The 19,733-nt window shown below is 65.5% G+C and overlaps 1 protein-coding gene and 1 pseudogene across 2 annotated transcripts in view; both read left to right on the top strand.

Annotated features, from left to right (window-relative positions):
- Positions 1–19,419, top strand: part of PRRT4 (proline rich transmembrane protein 4) — a 32,448-nt gene extending 13,029 nt beyond the window's left edge. For both annotated transcript variants that reach the window (XM_030554587.1, XM_030554579.1), the window contains exons 2-4: positions 1,897–2,774; positions 6,149–6,262; positions 16,823–19,419. In XM_030554587.1, coding sequence (XP_030410447.1) covers positions 1,958–2,774; positions 6,149–6,262; positions 16,823–18,795 — 2,904 coding nt within the window. In that variant the 5' untranslated portion in view covers positions 1,897–1,957 and the 3' untranslated portion in view covers positions 18,796–19,419. The remainder of the gene's footprint in view (positions 1–1,896; positions 2,775–6,148; positions 6,263–16,822) is intronic.
- Positions 10,501–11,937, top strand: LOC115647793 (annotated as a pseudogene).
- Positions 19,420–19,733: the final 314 nt, after the last annotated feature.

The raw sequence follows: 19,733 nt of genomic DNA, 5'->3' as shown, positions 1-19,733 counted from the left end.
GATGCAAACGTTGAGCAGTGCCAGGCCTGTCTCTGTAGAACCTCCCTCCCGCCCCCCATTCGATGGTGAGTCTCCTTTGACAACCACTTTCTGAGATCTGTTGGTTAGCCAGGTCTGAATCCATTTAACATGTGCTCGATGGATCCTGTGCAGTGCTCCTGGCGTGAGCAGGATGCTGTGCGGTGCTCAGCCACACGTCAAATGCATCACAGCTACACAGTCGCTTTTATTGACCAAACTCATCAGCTCGTCAGAAACTGAGATCAGGTTTGTTTGACAAGACCTGTTTTCCATAACGCCAGGCTGAATGGCAGGAAATAGGATAAGAACATAAGAACATACGACCGGCCGCACTGGGTCAGACCAAGGGTCCATCCAGCCCAGTGTCCTGTCTGCCGACAGTGGCCAGGGCCAGGTGCCCCAGAGGGCATGAACAGGATAGGCGAAGTGTTCCTATGTTTATTCTTCAAGTAGTTGAATCCTGTAGCTGGTTTTCCAGGATTTTGCCTGGGATTGCCCTTGGGGTCCGTCTGCGCTGCCTGCGGGCGGCTGGCCGGTGCCCGCTGACTCAGGCTTGGGCTCAGCTGCAGTGTGGATGTTTCGACGCAGGCTGCAGTGTGGGGTCTAGGACCTTGCACGGTGGGAGGGTCCCAGAGCTGAAACCCAAAAGTCTGCGGTGTCATGAAACAGCCCCGCAGCCTGAGCCCATGAGCCCAAGTCCGCTGGCACGGGCCAGGCCTGGGGGTTTTACTGCAATGTCGACGTTCCCATCGTTCCCCGTTGCCATTTCTGAATATTGGCCCCCTAGGAGCACGCTTTGTTTTCTGGCTTTTCCCCAGGATTACAAGACGTGTTGGAGATGAACAGCAGCGCAGATAGAGCGTGACTCAGTGGGCAGGGTCCCTGTGGAATGCGTGTCCTGGCTTCTTGTGTCTGACTGGAGCCAGGGATGTGTTTCGGGAGGGAGGGAGAGGGCTGGCTAGCTGGGAGCGCACCCAGGACCTGCTGTCCCTCGGGGCTGAGAATGCCACTGTGCAGCTGCTGTCTGTGCCAGCCAGTAGGTCACAGGCACACGCGGCTCCTGGCCACGCCCCAGCTGTGCAGGTGGCTTCAGACCCAGGGAAACACGGGGCCCCAGAATCGTTGAGATCAATGGGGGACTGAGGGGTGGGACGGCCGGGGGCAGTGCCGAGAGGGGGGGCTGTCTGTGGCACCGCACTCAGACCTGGGTGGCTGGTCAGTAAATGGGGGGGACGGGGCAGCTCTGCTGGGCGAGAGAGGGTTAACCTTGCCTCGACTCCCACCCCGGGTCTGGTGGGCACACAGCCGATGTCTGAATGGCTTGGCCCAGAGCCCACCATGCCCCAGTGCCTCCCTTTACCAGTGGCCAGCACCCGCTGCTCCAGAGAACAGGGCAGGAATTCCCCGCCCCGCCCACACTCCCATAGCAATGGTGGGACGATCTACCCCAGGGCAGGCTCCTCCTGAGCACTGGGCTTCTGCCTCCCACCCCTGCCCAGGCGCTGGGGTTTTCAGAGCTGTCTATGGTGGTTCCTCAGGACGGCCTTGTTCTCTGTGAGTCCTGCCAAGCATCAGCTGCAGGGAAATCTTGTGGCAGGGAGTCCCGCAGGTCAATGGTGGGTTGGGTGGAAGAACATTTTCTACTCTGAATGGGCAATGGGGTGGGGACGCGCTGGGCCCATGGCCGGGCCGGCTGCCATGGGATGGGGACGCGCTGGGCCCGTGGCCGGGCTGGCTGCCGTGGGGTGGGGACGTGCCGGGCCCGTGGCCGGGCCGGCTGCCGTGGGGTGGGGTCGATCTGCAGTCCCTTGTTCCAGGCTCTCCGACCTTTCCTGGCATGACACTAATGCTCAACCTCCTGCCCCCTCTCCCTAGGCCTGTTTGCTTCTGCCCCGTGCCAGCGTCCTCCCTGCTGCCGCTCGCTGAGACCGGGGCCATGTGGGCCCTGCTAGTGCTCCTGTTCCTGATGCCACCAGGTTCCTCGGCCACTGGGGCCCTGGCTGAGATGCGTCAGACCCCGCCGCCTGCCGGAACCGGTGCCAGGGCCCAGCTCCCCTCTGCTGCCCAGGGAGCTCTGCCCAAGGCCCCTCTGATGGCCTCGGAGCTGCTGGCCCGGGGCGCGGACCCCCTGCTCTCCCTCAACCTGGGCCTGAACTTCAAGATCAAGGTGAAGAGCCAGGGCAGCTTCCAGCCGGCAGGTCCCAGCGCTGAGCCGGCCCTTGCAGACCTGCCCCCGGCCGACACGGCGGACCCGATCTCCTCTGCTAATTTCCTGATGCCCGGCGAGGCCCTGTCCGGCTCGTCCTCCGCCCCCGGCTCAGGGTGGCTGGCGACCGGCTCTGCAGACGAAGCATCGCGCAGGAGCTGGGGTGAGGCCGCCGCAGACGGGAATGGCTCCCCAGTTCCTCGATTCCGCAGCAGCCCCAGGGGCCGCCTGCCGAGCACCACCCCCTTCAAGTCGGAGTTCCTGGAGCTGGTGCCCACGGCCCGACTCTCCTCGTTCCAGCCTGACGTGATGCTGCCAGCTGCCAGACAGCCCACCCCTGCCAGCTCCCCCCGGGGGCGCAGCCAGGGCCTGGAGTTCCACATCAACATTGACCTGATGGCGGGGCTGGACCAGGAGGTGGGCGTGCCCCCCACCCACGTCCTGCCTGCCAGGGGGGGCAAGGGTCCGGGCACTAGGTGGAAGTACCCGCTGCTCCCCAGCCTGAAGGCAGGGATCTCGGAGATCGCCAGCAAGCTGGGCACCTCCAGTGAGTACGGGGAGGGGCTTATCTCTGCTCTGCTCTGCTCCCCACACATCCGCGGTGCCCCAGCCCCTAGATGTGCACTCGCACGAGGAGCCCGGGGCACGGTGCTCGCACCACACAGACTAATGTACTGGCAGTGTTGGGGCACTATGATCATCTAGTCCAGCCTCCTGGGCACCGCAGAGCAGTGTCCTGCCCCGAAACCTTTCCCAGAGCAGCACTTTGAGCAAACCATTGCACCTGGCTTTTAAACCAAGCTGTGCATGAGTGTCTGCGTGTTTGCGAGATTGTCTGTGCATCTGTGACATTGTGCTGTGTGTGTATTGGGGGTGCTTGTGAGCTGTGTGTGGGGGTCTGTGTGTGTGCAAGATTGTGTGTGTGCATCTGTGACATTGTGCCATGTTGCATCAGGTGTCTGTGAGCTGTGTGTGTGGGTCTACATGTGTGCGAGGTTGTGCCATGTGTGAATCGGGGTGCATGTGAGGTGTGTGGGGCCGTCTGCGTCTGTGTGTCAGGTTGTGCTGGGTGTGTATTGGGGGTACATGTGAGCTATGCATGGAGGTCTGCTGTGTGCAAGGTTGTGTGTGCGTCTGTGAGATTGTGCCATGTGTGTACCGGGCGGGCATGTGAACTGTGTGGGCAGGGGGGGGTCTGTGTGTTTGCTGGGTGTGTATCAGGGGGCGTGAGGTGCGTGTGTGGGTCTGCAGGTGTGCGAGATTGTGTATCGAGGTTGCATCTGCAGGTGTGCGAGGTTGTGTGGGGTGCATACACGTGTGTGTGCACAGATATGATCTGTGCTTCTTGTGGCGGAACTGGCTGCAGCCGGACGTTCCCCTGGGGTCCGAGCACAGCAGCCCCAGCCCTAGGGAGTGATTTCATTCCATCTCTGTGCTGCAGAAGGGGCTGGATTAGCATCGGGGAACTGACCCCGGAGCAGGCCCCCGTGGCCCAGCTGGGCCCTGTCTGTGGGCAGGGCAGCTCATCCCCCACAGCCCGTCCAGCCCCTGAAGGTGCCCGTGGCGCTATCAGCACCAGTCATGGAGAGGTTGCAGTGCAGACGCCTGCCCCAGACCCATCTCAAGCAGAGCCACCAAACGGCCCCAGGCAGGAGCCCCGGGGCTAGCGTGGGAGTGGGGACCGTGGCCCGTCAGGCACAGGGGGATGGAGCGCTAATCCTGGGGCCCAGATTCCTGATGGCCTCAGCGGGCAGCAGCCTCCGCAGCAGCTCTTGGCTGAGTCACCGTCTCCTGGCAGCCCTCGGTGCTCGCTTCCTGACCAGCGGAGCCGAGCACCCCGGAGCCCCAAGGCTGGAGCCAGTTCCTCCCCTTCACTCCCCCACACTGAGCTGCATGGCCACCAGCAGCCCCTGCCCAGAGTCAGGAGCCTGACACGTGTAGGGCTGTGTCATGGAGTCCCCTGGCGCTGCTCTGGAACTGCTCCCCACAAAGCCAGGCAGGACTTTGGGGAGCCTCCTCTCCCTTGGAGCAGACTGTCTGCAGGGCAAGAAGCTCACACGGCTTCACCTCCTGGGTCTCTCCTTGGAGCATTCAGCATCCTCTGCCCCTCCGTGCGCTTCCCACAGCGAGTCCACCCCAGCGGGGTCCTGGGACAGCCACAGGGTCCTGCCCGCCCATGTCGCAGTCAGATGCGACTCTCAGCCAGCCAGTAAAACAGAGGTTTAGTCGATGACAGGAACAGGGTCTAAAACAGAGCTTGTAGGTACAGAGAATGAGACCCCTATGGGGGGAGCACAAGCCAGATCCCCACGTCTGCACTCACCCTTTGTCCCCAGCCAGCCCCAAACTGAAACCCCTCCCAGCCCCTCCTCTCTGGGCTGTGTCTCTTTCCCGGGCCAGGAGGTCACCTGACCTCTTTGGTCTCCAACACCTTTAGCATCCCCTTTCTCGGGGGAAGGGCCCCGGTCATTCGTTGCCAAGAGAAAGAGTGTCGGCCATTTATGCACACTGGCCTTTATCCCACTCCTAGAGACTTAAGAAATGCATAGGGGAAACTGAGGCACCTACACAGTATTCAGAGGAAACATTAAGAACATTCCCACTTCATCACAGGCTGCCACCTTTCCAATCGCACAAAACCGAACACCCTAGCCTCGCCCCTTCCCCGAGGCCTCGACCCCTGCTCGCTACATCTCCCCTCCCTCAGTGACTCGCTCTCCCTCACCCCCACTCACTTATATGGGCTGGGGCACGGGAGGTGGTGAGGGGCGCAGACTCCAGGGTGAAGCCAGATATGAGGGGTTCAGGGTGCAGGAGGAGGCTCCAGGCTGGGGCAGGGAGTTGAGATGTGGGAGAGGCTGAGGGCTCTGGCTGGGGGTGTGGGCTCTAGGTGGGACTGGGAGTGAGGGGTTCAGGGTGCAGGAGGAGGCTCCAGGCTGGGGCAGGGAGCTGAGGTGCGGGAGAGGGTGAGGGCTCTGGCTGGAGGTGCGGGCTCTAGGTGGGACTGGGAGTGAGGGGTTCAGGGTGCAGGAGGAGGCTCCAGGCTGGGGCAGGGAGTTGAGGTGTGGGAGAGGGTGAGGGCTCTGGCTGGGGGTGCAGGCTCTAGGTGGGACTGGGAATGAGGGGTTTGGGATGCAGGAGAGAGCTACGGGCTTGAGCAGGAGGTTGGGGTGCAGGAGGGGGCTCCGGGCTGCGGCAGGGAGTTAGGGCAGGGGCAGCTCATGGAGGAGCCCTGTGGGATCCCTGCGTAGGAGCCAGACCTGCTGCTGGCTGCTTCCGGGGCGCAGCGTGGTGCCAGGGCACGTAGAGACTAGCCTGCCATAGCCCTGCACCACCGCTGACCAGACCTTTACTAGCCTGGTCGGCGGTGCTGACCGGAGCCACCAGGGTCCGTTTCGATCAGGTGTTCCGGTCAAAACCCGGAGAGCTGGTTGGGGTGGAGCCTGTGTATGTAAGGGGGGACTGGGGCCATTTTCATCCTTTCCCTGCTCCATGGCCTCGTCCCGGAGGAGGGCATGGTCCCCATGCGGTGGGCGACTGAGAGATGCCATGGGCAGTGGCAGGGCCAGGCGGGACCCCCTCCGGGGCTCCTGGGGCTCTCTGTGCCTGACCTCTCTGCGGGGGGCATGGTGGGGGGGGGCCACGGGACGGTCTGTGTACCATGGCCTCTCTCTCATACATGGGTCACACACGTCTGGGCTGAATTAGAGCCAGGCCTGGCTGCAACAGGCCCATAACCCCTCCCTACCTGCTGGGCACCTGCTGCTGACGGCTCTGTCCCGAGCAGCCCCCGAGGACCTATATGTGTGTGTGTCGGGGGGTCTCCTCTTGTCAGAGCCAAGCCGTTCCCCTTTCCGTGTGCATGTGGGGGGTCCCTGGCCCCCCTGCTGACCAGGCCTGGCCTTTACTTTCTCCCTGCAGGTTTCTTTGGCCCTTCGCTGCCCCCAGACTGGCACCAGGAGAGGAACAGCACAGGTGGCGTCTGGGACCAGCCCCAAGACACCAGCCCCTCTCCACCCCATGCCACGGAGCCAGGTGAGCCGCTGGGCTGACCCGCCTGTCCTGTGGGGCTGGGGCAGTCCCTACGTGCCCTGGCACCGCGCTGCGCCCCGGAAGCAGCCAGCAGCAGGTCTGGCTCCTGGGCGGGGATCCCACAGGGCTCCTCCATGAGCTGCCCCCGCACCCCAGCCCTGATACACACCCCGGTACTTACTCAGTGCATGCCCTATACACACCCCAGTGCACCCCCAATACACCACGATACACACCCTAGTGCACTCCGATACACGCACACTAATGCACCCCAGCCCTCATACACACCCCATACACACCCTGTGTACTCCGAGACACCGAGACACACAGAGTAATGCAGCCCACCCCCAATGCACACCCAGTGCACCCCCTGATCCCCCAACAAACACTCCCCATGCCCCCCTCTGATGCCCCTAATGCTGCAGTGATAAACACCCCAACGAACACACACACAGCACACAGACTGGCCAGCGTGATCTATCCCCCAGTGCATCCCCTGGTACACACCCAGCACTCCCTCAGTGTGCCCCGATACCTCAATGCCCCGATACCCCCTGGTATACACTGGCACACATACGACTTCTGTACAGGTAGCTGGGCCCCAGAGCATCCCATGTCCCCCGCCTGACCCCAATCTCCCCCCCTGCCCATGCCCACGCTGCCTCATTCACACAGCAGGAAACATGTGGACTGTCAGGTCCAAGCAAGGACCCCAGCCAGGGCGGGGCCCGGCCTCCCGCCTGCCTGCAGGATTCCCCCGGCTCTCTCGCTACAGTGCGCCCAGGGCCTTGTCCTCCTGCTTGGGCCCATGGCGCACGCCCTCGCATGGCTCAGGCCCCTCCCGGGCACGAGGCACGATGCTGAGAGCAGGGGGTGTGAAGGGTTAATGGGAGGGGGCTGAGCGGCCAGGGGCTGGGGCAAGTCCCTTGTGGACTCAGCCACGCCTGTGGTGCTATCTCGGCATCTCCCCGACGGCGGGGGGGGGGGTGTAAGACCTTTGCCCGGGAGCCGGCTCGACAGGTCTGGGGGTGGGGGCTGGCGGGGCCTGCAAGGGCCTACGGCCAGTGGGGTGTTGCACAAGGCCCAGGTGCATGGGAGGATATTTTTCCCTGCCTCTGTAGCCTGTGTGGGGTTCCCAGCAGTGCAGGGAGGGGCCGGTGGGGCTGGCCTGGGGTGCGGGGGGGGGGACACAGCATGGGGGGACTGGCTAGGGCGTTGATCCAGGCTGGGCAGGCCTGGGTGTGGGGTGCCGGAGGGGACGGATTCGCTGGGGCACTGCTCCAGGCTGGGCAGGCACGGGATGCAGTGTGGGGGGGGGACTGGCTGGGGCACTGCTCCAGGCTGGGCAGGCCGGGAGTGCGGGGGGCAGGGGGATGAGGGATGAGGGGACTGGCTGGGGCACTGCTCCAGGCTGGGCAGGCCCAGGGTGCAGTGCGGGGGGACTGGCTGGGATGCTGCTCCAGGCTGGGCAGGCCTGGGATGCAGTGTGGGGGGGACTGGCCGGGGGGCTGCTCCAGGCTGGGCAGGCCCAGGGTGCAGTGTGGGGGAGACTGGCTGGGGCACTGCTCCAGGCTGGGCAGGCCCGGGATGCAGTGGGGGGGGTGGGACTGGCTGGGGCACTGCTCCAGGCTGGGCAGGCCCGGGATGCAGTGTGGGGTGGTGGACTGGCTGGGGCACTGCTCCAGGCTGGGCTGGCCGGGAGTGCGGGGGACAGGGGGATGAGGGATGAGGGGACTGGCTGGGGCGCTGCTCCCGGCTGGGCAGGCCCAGGGTGCAGTGGGGGGGATTGGCTGGGGCACTGCTCCAGGCTGGGCAGGCCGGGAGTGCGGGGGGCAGGGGGATGAGGGATGAGGGGACTGGCTGGGGTGCTGCTCCAGGCTGGGCAAGCCCAGGGTGTAGTGCGGGGGGACTGGCTGAGATGCTGCTCCAGGCTGAGCAGGCCTGGGATGCAGTGTGGGGGGGTGGGACTGGCTGGGGCACTGCTCCAGGCTGGGCAGGCCTGGGATGCAATGGGGGGGGTGGGACTGGCTGGGGCACTGCTCCAGGCTGGGCAGGCCCGGAGTGCGGGGGGCAGGGGGATGAGGGGACTGGCTGGGGCGCTGCTCCAGGCTGGGCAGGCCCAGGGTGCAGTGCGGGGGGACTGGCTGGGATGCTGCTCCAGGCTGGGCAGGCCTGGGATGCAATGTGGGGGGGACTGGCCGGGGGACTGCTCCAGGCTGGGCAGGCCCAGGGTGCAGTGTGGGGGAGACTGGCTGGGGCACTGCTCCAGGCTGGGCAGGCCCGGGATGCAGTGGGGGGGGTGGGACTGGCTGGGGCACTGCTCCAGACTGGGCTGGCCGGGAGTGCGGGGGGCAGGGGGGTGAGGGATGAGGGGACTGGCTAGGGCGCTGCTCCAGGCTGGGCAGGCCTGGGATGCAGTGTGGGGGGGACTGGCTGGGGCACTGCTCCAGGCTGGGCTGGTGCAGGGTGCAGTGAGGGGGGCTGGCTGGGGCGCTGCTCCAGGCTGGGCTGGCTTGGGGTGCAGTGGGGGTTGCTGGCTGGGGCACTGCTCCAGGCTGGGCTGGCCCGGGGTGCAGTGAGGGGGGCTGGCTGGGGCGTTGCTCCAGGCTGGGCAGGCTGGGGGTGCAGTGGGGGGGGTGGCTGGGGCGCTGCTCCAGGCTGGGCTGGGGCAGGGGCCGGGGGGGGGGGACTGGCTGGGGTGATGCTCCAGGCTGGGCTGGGCTGGGGGCAGGGGGGGCGGGGGGACTGGCTGGGACGCTGCTCCAGGCTGGGCTAACACTAGGAACAGGGGCCCGGAGAGAGGAATGCAGCTGGGTCTGCCCCACGCTGTGACCAGAGCCTCTTGATAAGCTGGCTCCTCTACCAATTGCTGGAGATGCTGGTCTGACAAGGCCAGGGAGAGAACCCGGGAGTCCTGGCCAGCTCCCTGCCCGGGGGGCCCCCCCGTCTACGGCTGAGTGCAGAGGGATCAGCCCCCAGGTGCTGCATGAATCCCGGCATGTCTCAGAGCAGGGAGGGGTGGGGAGGGATTTGTGAGGGTCAGGCCGCCCTGCTGGCCCGGGGCGGCTTCTGGCCGCACACCCCTCGCTGCCAGCCCTTGGGGAGCTTTCCATGACTGGATCTAGCAGCAGCAGGAAAGTCACTGGGGCCGGACTGGGCTGGCTGGAACCGTTCTGCCCCTGGAGGGTTCTGCAATGAAGTCTGGTCAGAGCGCACAGAATATGCTCCCCAGCTCCCCATCCCCGTCCTGCTGCCCTCAGCCCCTCCTAACCCCACTGTCTCCTTCTGCCCTCTGCCCCCACTGCACTCCCTCGTCCCCTCTCCTGTTCCCCTGGGGCTCCCCGCTCTGCCCCACCCCCTTTCTGTATTCCCCTCACCCTCCTGTTAGCCTGTGGCCGGTGGGGCCAGGACAGTGTCTGGCGATAACCGTGGGTAGGCTGCTGAGTGCGGTTGGACCTGGAGGAGCTGCACCCCTGAAGGTCACTCGGCTCCCTGCCGGCTCTCTGCGGAGGGCCGGGGCAGCCTGTCACATCCCATGGGGAGATGGAACGAGAGCTGCCATCCTCTGCGTGCCCAGGCTGACAGGTGCCAGGCAGCATTAGCCTCCATCCAGCACACTCCCTTCCAGGTGCAGGCAGGCGGGTGCAGCAGCGCCCCGGGTGCAGCGAGCAGAGAAATGCTTGGTGGCAGCCCGTCAGCCCAGGTAAGAGCCGCCTGCGTGGAGGTGACAGATGGATCTGGACAGGGGTGAGGACAGCAGCTCTGGCGGCGACAGTCACGCCGTGTCCCTGGCTCAGCCTCCCGAGAAGGGCAGCGCAGCCGGGCAGAGACGACCTCCCGCTGGACAGGCATGGCCTGGGAACCGTGCTGCCGCTGCTTCTTCCATCATCCCTTGCCTGGCACCGCCACTCTCTGATTTCCAGCCCCCACTGTGGCTGCGTGGTCCCCAGCCTAGGGTGGATGCAGCAAGTGCCTCTTCCCCCGCCGGTATCCCCGCTCCAGTGGGCTCGGCTCAGCCAGCCCTCTGCTAGCCGGCCCGGCCACTGGGGCCCACAGGAGCCCCCAGCCACGAAGGCAGCCTGTGCCTGTGCACTCATGGGCGATTCAGGATTGCTGCTTGCTGCAGGGAGCTGCATTCCACCCGCCACTCCCGTGCTCTGTGATGTCACAGGCAGCTGCTGGGCAACCCGGGGCCGGGATTGGAATCCTGCCGAGGAGTCGCCCAGAGCAGCCAGGGAGAGATGGATGTCGCTGCCAAGCCCCACATCCCCCCCGCCATGGCCCTATATGCCGAGAAGCACGGTGTCTTCCAGCTGATGCAAAGCATGGTGGAGGCCCTGCTCATCCACCAGCCCGAGGACCCCATCTCCTTCATGGTAGACCACCTGAAGCAGGACAGCGACCACGTGCCCAGGGTGTTCGTGCTGGGCCCCCCAGCCGCCGGGAAAACCACCATTGCCATGTGGCTCTGCAAGCACCTCAACGCCTCGTACCTCAGCCAGAAGAAGCTGCTGTCCAACAAGACGCTGGTGCTGGCCAAGGAGGCGCAGAGCTACCAGCAGCGGCAGGAGCAGATCCCCGACGAGCTCTGGGTCGCCCTGCTCCAGGATCGCCTCTTGGATGTGGACTGCGTCAGGGAGGGCTGGGTCCTGGATGGGTTCCCCCAGACTCGCGAGCAGGCTTTGCTGCTGCAGACCTCCGGCATCATGCCACGGCACGTGGTGGTGCTTTACGCGCCGGACACCGTGCTGGTGGAGAGGAACCTAGGCAGGCGCCTGGACCCCGTCAGCGCGGAGGTGTACCATACCACCTTTGACTGGCCGACCGACCCCGCGGTGGAGCAGCGCCTGGTGCAGCCCAGTGGCTGCTCGGAGCAGGCCACAGCCAAGCGATTGCTGGAGTATCACCGCTACATCCAGGGCATCTTCCAGTCCTACCGGGGGAACCTCCGGACCGTCAATGCTGACCAGCCCTGCGCCGACGTCTTCTCCCAGGTGCTGAAGTTCGTGGAGAGCCAGCCCCGCTCGGCTGCCCCCTTCACCCCCCGGGTCCTGCTCTGCGGACCCCCTGGCAGCGGGAAGAGCCTGCAGGCCGCCTTGCTGGCCCAGAAATACAGCCTGGTCAATGTGGGCTGCGGGCAGCTGCTGAAGGAGGCTGTGGCGGAGAAGTCGAAGATTGGGGAGCTCATCAAGCCCTATTTCGAGAGTGGCTGCCCGGTGGCAGATAACCTGGTCCTGAAGGTGCTGCGGGAGCGGCTGGGCAAGCTGGACTGCGTGGCCTTCGGCTGGGTGCTGCATGGCTTCCCGCGCGACGCAGACCAGGCCGAGCTGCTGAGGAACACCGGCTTCATCCCCAACCGGGTCTTCTTCCTCACCCTGCCCATGGAGGCCATCCTGGAGCGGGTCTCTCAGCGGGCCACGGACCCCGTCACGGGCGAGCGCTACCACCACCTGTACAAGCCGGCCCCGAGCCTGGAGCTGTGTTGGCGCCTGCGGCAGAACCCCCAGGACGCGGCGGAGAAGCTGGAGGTGCAGGTGGATCTGTATGGCCGGCATGTCGCGGACCTGGAGGAGTTCTATGAGGATGCTGTCTACGTCAACGCAGACCAAGACCCCTACACTGTCTTTGAGTCCATAGAGAGCTGCCTCACTCAGCCTCTGCCCCGCCGCTCCGTCTAGCACCTTCTGGGCAGGGAAATACAGAGTTTGCTTTCAGAATGGGATTCGGGGTCATCTTCTTTAACAGGGCCAGGTGTTCTGGGGGGCTCATGGCTCCCTCTCGCCCCCACCTCCCTGCCCAGCCCCCAGCCCAGCAAAATAACCAGGGTAAAATATTGAATGGCTTCCCAGCAGCGTCAATGTGGAGCTGCAGCACCCAGCCAGCTCTCCAAGCACTTGGCTTGGGACCCTCTGCCACTCAGTCGATCTTTCCCGGCCTCCTTCCCTCTTCCCCTCCCCCCATCCTCCATTTTGACACCCTTGCAAGTTTGCTGATCCGCATCTCAGCTGCGAGAGCAGGGAGGGTGTCCCTGTTGCCTTGGGGGTCTCATCCCGGGGGCTCTCTCTGGGGAAAGCTGCCCTATGTCCTCTTACGAGTCTTCTCCCAGATTGTCTGGTGAGAGCTTCCCAGGCCGGGCCTGCAGGGACCCGCCGGAGCTTTGAGACGCTGGGCTGGAGGAATCTCTGCTCATCCCAGGCCAGGCGTGGGGAGGGGCCCTTCCCCTCTGCAGGTGGAGGCGGGGGTCTAGTAGAGTGAAGCTGTGCCCACTTGGTGGGGGAAACCTTTGGAAAGCCTGGCGCTGGTTTGGGTGGGGCATGCCCACTGTCACGGACTCACAGATCGTGCCCACTCTTGGCCCCATGCGGTCTGTGGGGGGTGCCCCTTTCAGTACGACAGTCCTTCTTGGGGGGCCACTCTCTCTCGGGGTCAGGCCCCTCCACCTCCTGGAGCCGCACCTCTCACACCGGCCCTTCCTCCTAATTCCTCGGCTCTGGGGCTGCAGCTGCTCCCGCGCTGAGCTCGGCATTGACAGCTCCTCCCCTCCCCAGCCTCTGCTGCATCTTCCCTGGTTTCCCTCCACCCCCCCACAGCACCCCGAGGAGCCCTCCCCAGGTGCCTCTGTTCCATAGGGGGACCCCACTGGGAGGAGCTTTGTAGCCAACCCTCCCAAGGAGCTCACCGCCACCCCTCCAGCCGCGTTCCCTCACTGTGCCAAGGCCCACATGGTGCTGCCCAGCCCCTGAGGCTGTCGGGTTGCCCATCGGGGAGCTGGCTGGTCGCTCTCTTTAGCAGAGTCCGTCGCAGGGCGCCTGCGAGCCGAGTGCCCCCGGGACCCCAGAGCTGTAGCTCCATGCAGGGGGATGGGGCTGCCATGCGGCTGGGGCCAGTGGGGCCCCGGCTGAGGATAATACTGAGCCCACCCTGTGCCTCTCGTCCTTTGTCTCAGCACGTTAGGAACGAGGATGGGAGCGTTCTCATGGACAGAGGGCTGGAGAGGGGCAGGTCCCACCGTCTCAGTGGCATGGCCAGGCATAGCCCTCCAGACCCCAAGGCCTGAGCTTTGCCCCCCCCCCCCGGGCCATGGCACTGGCCAGCACGGGCAGGATGATCATGTGCATAGCATGGAGGCCAGGCTGTGACTGCAGCAGGTGGCTGCACAGCCCTGACCGCGGCGCGGCCCAGGGGCCAGACAGCCGGCTCCATGGCAAATTCCTCTGCAGTGATGCAAACGGGCGGCGGATTGAGAGATGCCAGAACTAATCCAGCGAAGAGGGGGCTCCAAAGGCACTTGGTGCTGATCTGAACCTGGCCAAAGCCCTGGATTAGACTCTAAACAAAGCAGGGGGCAGGGTGAGCCAGGATCCCCTGCACTGCTGGAGCCCTGCCCCCGAGAGCAGGGCTGGGCTGAGCTCCGAGGGGCACCTCGGTCAGCCCCAGTGCAGCCCGCTGGGGGGGCTGTGTCGGCGTTGGGGCGATCGCTGATTGGCATCTGTCCCGCCGCTTCCCGCCAGGCCCTGCGGAGCCACAGCCATTGTGTGAGCCGCTGTGTTTGGAGAAGCCCCTGGCTACACAAACAGCCCGACAGGCAGCCCAGGCCCAGCCCGTTGTGGCTGCCAACAATGCTCCTGAGCCCCGCCAGCCTCCCCTCCCCCACGCCAGCGCCCACGGGGCTGCCAGCGGGTGCTGTGCTTGCTGCAGAGCAGAGGCTTTTCTCAGCCCCCTGCCCCCGGGCAGAGTGGGGAGGCCCCTCAGATGTGCCCATGGATCACTGCACCCTGCGCTTGCCTGGGTGGTCTCATGGCTGTGCCCAGACCCAGCCTGGTGCTGCTTGTCCGCCCTGCCTGGAGCATCCGGGGCAGGTGGCCTCTCCCAGCAGGGAGAAGGAGGCACCCAGCTCTCCTCATGGCAGGGATGGGGGGTGCATAGCAGCACCCCCTCCTGCTTGGGGAGGGACCCAAGCCAGCTGTCACTGAGGAGCCCTGGGGCTGTCTGCGGCCTTGGAGTGAGCATGGGGTTCCCTGGGGTCCCCCCTTCAGCGCCATGTGCCACCCCGTGCATGGCAGGCAACCGTCCCTGCTGTGCTGGCCCAGCGGCATGGGGGGTCCGCCTGAGCTGACATCACCCCCCATCCCGAGTGCACAGGGGCTCAGCCAGCAGCCCTGCATGTTCTGCCAGCAGCTCTGCGGCCCCAAGGCCCCTGGATTAGGGGCTATTTGCTTTCATGTTTTATCTCCAGAACAGCGAGTCCCTGGCTGGCTGCTCTCCAGCTGCAGGCGCAGATAACGCAGGGGTGTGCGTGGCCGTGTGTTCTGCACGGGGTGGGGGGACAGGGTTGCACAGCCTGACCTGAGTGCCTGAATAGGGCAGTCGCCATGTCCCAGTCTGGGGCCTTTTCACTGTGGGGCCTGGCTAGGTTTCAGAGCCCCCCCCTTAGCCCCCCAGAGGGGCACATAGTCAAGTGCAAAATGCACACACACAAAGCTGTGTCTGCACGTGGGTTTTGTGAGTGTCTAAGTGGGAGCGTCTCACAGGTGATGGTACATTAGCATGTGTGTGTATGCACTGGGAGACGTGTGTGCTCTGTGCGTGTGTGTGCACACTGAGGTGTGGGGGGGGTTGCATTCAGGGGCCGGTGATTGCTCTGTGTGTGTGTGCGCGCTCTGGGACTGGTGCATGCTCTGTGTGTATGTGCACTCTGGGCCGGTGCGTGTGCACTCGGTCTGGGGTGTGCTCTGCATGTGTGTTTGTGCGTGCTCTGTGTGTGCATCTGCATGCTCTGGGCCCAGTGCGTGCTCTGTGTGTATGTGCACTCTGGGCCGGTGCATGTGCACTCTGGGGCTGGGGTGTGCTCTGTGCGTGTGTGTCTATGTGTGTGCTCTGTGTGTGCGTCTGCACGCTCTGGGACTGGTGCATGCTCTGTGTGTATGTGCACTCTGGGGCTGGGGTCTGCTCTGTGTGTGTGTGTGTGTGCGTGCTCTGTGTGTGCATCTGCACGCTCTGGGCCCAGTGTGTGCTCTGTGTGTACGTGCACTCTGGAGCTGGTGCATGTGCACTCTGGGGCTGGGGTGTGCTCTGCGTGTGCGTGTGAGTGCTCTGTGTGTGTGTCTGCACGCTTTGGGACTGGTGCGTGCTCTGTGTGTATGTGCACTCGGGCTGGAGTGTGCTCTGCGTGTGTGTGCTCTATGTCTGCGTCTGCATGCTCTGAGGCCAGTGCGTGCTCTGTGTGTGTGTGCACTCTGGGGCTGGAGTGTGTGCTGCGTGTGTTTGTGTGTGCTCTGTGTGCGCGTCTGCACACTGGGGCCAGTGCATGCTCTGTGCACTGTGGGCTGGTGCGTGGTCTGGGGCCGGTGTGCCTTCCCCCTGTATGTGCGTGCGCCATGGGTGGCAGTAAAACCCCCGCCCTGGAGAGGCTAGCCCGCTGGCCCCATCCCCTGCCAAGGTCCCTCCCCTGCACCCCACAACCCCCAACCCCCAGAATGAAAAAACCCCAAACCACGGCTCCCTCTCCCACACACCAGACCAAGCTGCTGGGCTTCCCAGGTGCCCCCCCCTCGCCAAGCTGCCTGCCCCAGCAGTGCCTGGCGGAGCCTCCTCAGTCCACGGAGGAGGAGGGACGCAGCAGGGTTCTTCGGGCGGGGTGGGTTGAGGAGACGGATGGTGTCTCGGGGAAGGGGGGGGCACAGTGGCACAGTTGTCCAGCAGCAGGTTGGCGGCAGCACTAGGGAAGGCAGAGCCTTTTCTACCCGCCACCCATGGTGTGTGTGTGAGTGCGTGTGCCCTCTGGAGCTGGTGTGTGTGTGTGTGTATGTGTGCGTGTGTGTGCGGAAGCGCTCGGGGCTGGTTGTGTGTGTGCAGGGGGCATGCATGCGCTCTGGGGCTGGTCTGCTCTGTGTGTGTGTGTGCATGCGTGCGCTCTGGGTCCGGTCCGTGCTCTCTGTGTGTGTGCGTGCGTTCTGGGGCTGGTGCGTGCTCTGTGTGTGTGTGTCTGTGTCTGTGTGTGCGTGCGCTCTGGGATTGGTGCGTGCTGTGTGTGTGTCTGTGTGTGCATGCACTCGGGGGCTGGTGCATGCTCTGTGTGTCTGTGTCTGTGTGTGCGTGCGCTCTGGGATTGGTGCATGCTGTGTGTGTGTCTGTGTGTGCATGCACTCGGGGGCTGGTGCATGCTCTGTGTATGTGTGTCTGTGTCTGTGTGTGCGTGCGCTCTGGGACTGGTGCGTGCTGTGTGTGTGTCTGTGTGTCTGTGTGTGCATGCACTCTGGGGCTGGTGCGTGCTCTGTGGATGGCAGAGAGGCAAGACAGCCTGTTTCCATCACCCCTACCTTGCTCCTGGTGCCCCCCTCGTGGTCCCCGCCCCGTGGCCAGGCCCCCGGTGCTGCTCAGCTCCATGGGGCACCGGGATTGTGTGAATGGTGTGTTTCCTGGTCCTGGCCCCTGAGAGCCAGGAGGGGGTGGGCTTTGTGGGCATCACGCCACGAAGACCTGCGTTCCCTGCCGGTGCTGGGCCCTGGCGCTGGGTCTGCCCGTGCCCCATGCTAATGGCCTTTCTGTCTCCTTCGTCCCCAGGTCCGGCCCCTGGCCGGCACGGCCCCTCTCCTGGCAGCGAGGGGGCGCTGGCCGCCTGGCCCAGATGCACGCCGGAGAAGCCAGAGGAGTGCGGCTCCCCCAGCCCTGAGCCCGAGGTCCCACCGGTGCCACGCCTGCTGCCCTCCCCACCCCTCTTCGTCACACTGCACGCAGACTGGAACACGGCCATGGCCGACTGGGGCCTCGCCTGGGAAGCCCACGTCTACGGGGCCGGCTCCCTCTTCAGCCTGCTGGCCCTGCTCTCCCTGCTGGGCCTGGCCTGCCTCCCCGTCCGCTGCCCGGCTGGCTGCACCTTCCTGGCCGCCCTCGACCTGCTGCTGCTGGTGGCCGGCACTGCCCGGGCCTTCCCGCTCTTCTACGACGCCTACGGGCAGCAGGAGCGACTGCCGGCCTTCGCCTCGCTGCTGCTGCACGACCTGCCCTTCCCCTGCCTCTCCTCCGCCCTGGCCGTGGCCTTCCTGCTGCTCTCCGCCCGCTCGCGCGTCAAGCTCTCGCGCACCCGCTTCCGGCACCCCGGCTGCCTGGCTTCCCTGGTGCTGCTGCACTTCTTTGTGGCCGTGGGCGCCGTCCTGGCCGCGGACCTGCTGCGCCAGTTCTCCTTCCTGCTGCTGGTCTCACGGGGGGCCTACGCCCTTCTGGCCGCCCTCCTCTCCCTCGCCTTCCTCGCCTTCTACTGCCTGGGCCGGGCGGACACCGCGCAGAGCTACAACCTCCACAGCTCCACGCCGCCCACCGAGCGTCTCAGCCACTGCCCCTTCGCCAACGCTGGCGACTGGAGCCGGGCCGCGCGCACAACCCTGCTGGCCGCCTGCTTCGCCCTGCTGAGTGCTGCCCTGCAGGCCTACACCGTCCTGCATGCCCTGGGCTATGGTCTGCCACCGGGCTTCTTTGGGCCCTGGCCCTGGTGGTCGCTACAGCTGGGCTGCCGGCTCTGCGAGGTGGGCACCGGGCTGCCCCTGGCCCTGGTGGGCCTGTACCCCCTGGTCTGCTCCCACGAGCCCCCCTGCGTGCACTCCTGGGGCACACTCTTCCGCGGCCCCGTGAAGGCCCCCGTCCTGCCCAACAACTTCCAGTGGGCCATGGCGCAGCACGAGAAGCTGGTGACGTGTGACACCATCGCCCGCAGCGACTCTGAGTTCCTGCCGCTCTACGCCCTGGTCGGGAGCCGCCTGAGTGCGGACGGGGCCACGGGTGACTGCGGTGCCCACAGTCCTGGGGCTGCCAGGGCCTCAGAGACGCGCCTCAAGGGTGGCTACGGCTCGAAGACCTCCTCCATCATCAGCATGGCCATGGACGGTGACCCCACCGCTGACTTCCGGCCCCCGTCACCCATCAACCTGCGGCGCAGCATCGACGAGGCCCTGTTCAGCGAGGCCCTCATCCCTACCAGCCTCTTCCAGCCCGCCGGCGCCCTCGCCAGGTCCAGCACCCTGGCACTCAGCCTCCAGAGCCCCGGCCTGCAGGAGTGCGAGGGGCGAGGGGAGGCGCCAGCCAGCCGTGGCCTGTACCGGACTTCCTCCTGCATGGAGCTGGAGACAGCCCTGCCCCAGGGAGGGGATGGGGAGGCGTCCCCGGCGACCAGCGCGCCTGACACCCTCCTCTGCTCCCCGGGCAGGTGGAGGGGAAGCAGCCACTGCTCCAGCTCCCCCTATGGACACTCCCTGGACGGCTCCTCCCTGGTCCTGTGCCCCAGCCTGGAGCAAACCACCTGTGCGTCTTCCTTTGCGTACGAGCCGAAGCTGCCCCAGGGCCAGGGCAAGAGCAGCCCCCGCCGGTCCCCACCACCGCCCGGAGGGCCGTACCTGCCCCTGGCCCAGCCCTCCCAGGAGTCCTTGGACTCTCTGGTCCTGGAGCTGCCGGCGGGCGACACGGCTCTGCTGCAGGAGGAGTTCATGGACGTTTGCCGGCAGATCGACACGCTCAGCGTCAGCAGTGACACCATCGACCTGTAGGGAGAGGGGCTGCCCTGGCCCCGCTGCTGCCACCTCCCCAGTGGGCCGGCCTCGCAGAAGGAGCCAGGGCGGCCCTGAACCCCACATCTCCCCCCATGGTGCTAGGTGGGACGGGCCCTTCCCGCCTCTGGACGGGGGTCCCCTCTGGTCTGAGCCAATGCATGGCCCATGCCCTCCAGCGGAGGGCGCTCAGACCGGAGCAGATTTGCAACGTCCCCCCCCCCGCAAGTGCCCATGCGGCACTGCTCCGTGCCCCCCCGCCCGAGATGGGGTGGGGGGAGCCCGTGGCCGGCCATAGGGGCTGCAGCTCTGTGACCAGGAGAGGTCGCTCCCTGCTGGGGGAGAGAAGGGACTGCGGGCTCCCAACAGCCTGGGCCCACAGCTTCTTGGTAAGGGGCCCAGGGACTCGGCTCTCGCCCTGGCTCCCTGGAAGTGGCTCAGTGTCTATTAGATGTGCCCCATAACCCACCCCCCCGCCTGCTACCCAACACCGCCTCCCTCGCTCCCTCCCAGCCCCAGGAGGGGCGGGGCTGGGCCCACACTTTGACCCCTGTATTAGCAATGAGGTAGGTTCTTGGTTTGTGCTCCAGAGTCCAAAGCCCCTAGCGGCGGTGACAGGCCCCCGGAAACTCCTCCCCCTGCATTAATAAAGTATTTTATCAACAGGAGCAGCTGGGGTCCTGGTCGGGCACGAGCAGGGGGCGTTACACGGCTGCACCATGCAGCCTCCAGCCTGGGCAGAGCCAGCCACGGGGGGGGAGTGAGGGGGGGCTGTGCCCCTCCTGACAGCCCTGGGCAGAGCCAACCATGGTGGAGGGGGCTGTGCCCATTGTCACGGAGTGTGGGGGAGTCCGGCCCTGCACCCCTCTTCCTGGGACCCACAGTGACTCTTAGCCAGCCAGTAAAACAGAAGGTTTATTGGACAACAGGAACACCGG

The sequence above is a fragment of the Gopherus evgoodei genome, chromosome 1, assembly GCF_007399415.2.
Source record: "Gopherus evgoodei ecotype Sinaloan lineage chromosome 1, rGopEvg1_v1.p, whole genome shotgun sequence".
NCBI lineage: Eukaryota > Metazoa > Chordata > Testudines > Testudinidae > Gopherus > Gopherus evgoodei.
Note: the sequence above shows the minus strand (reverse complement) of the source record. Positions and strands in the feature narration are given on the sequence as shown.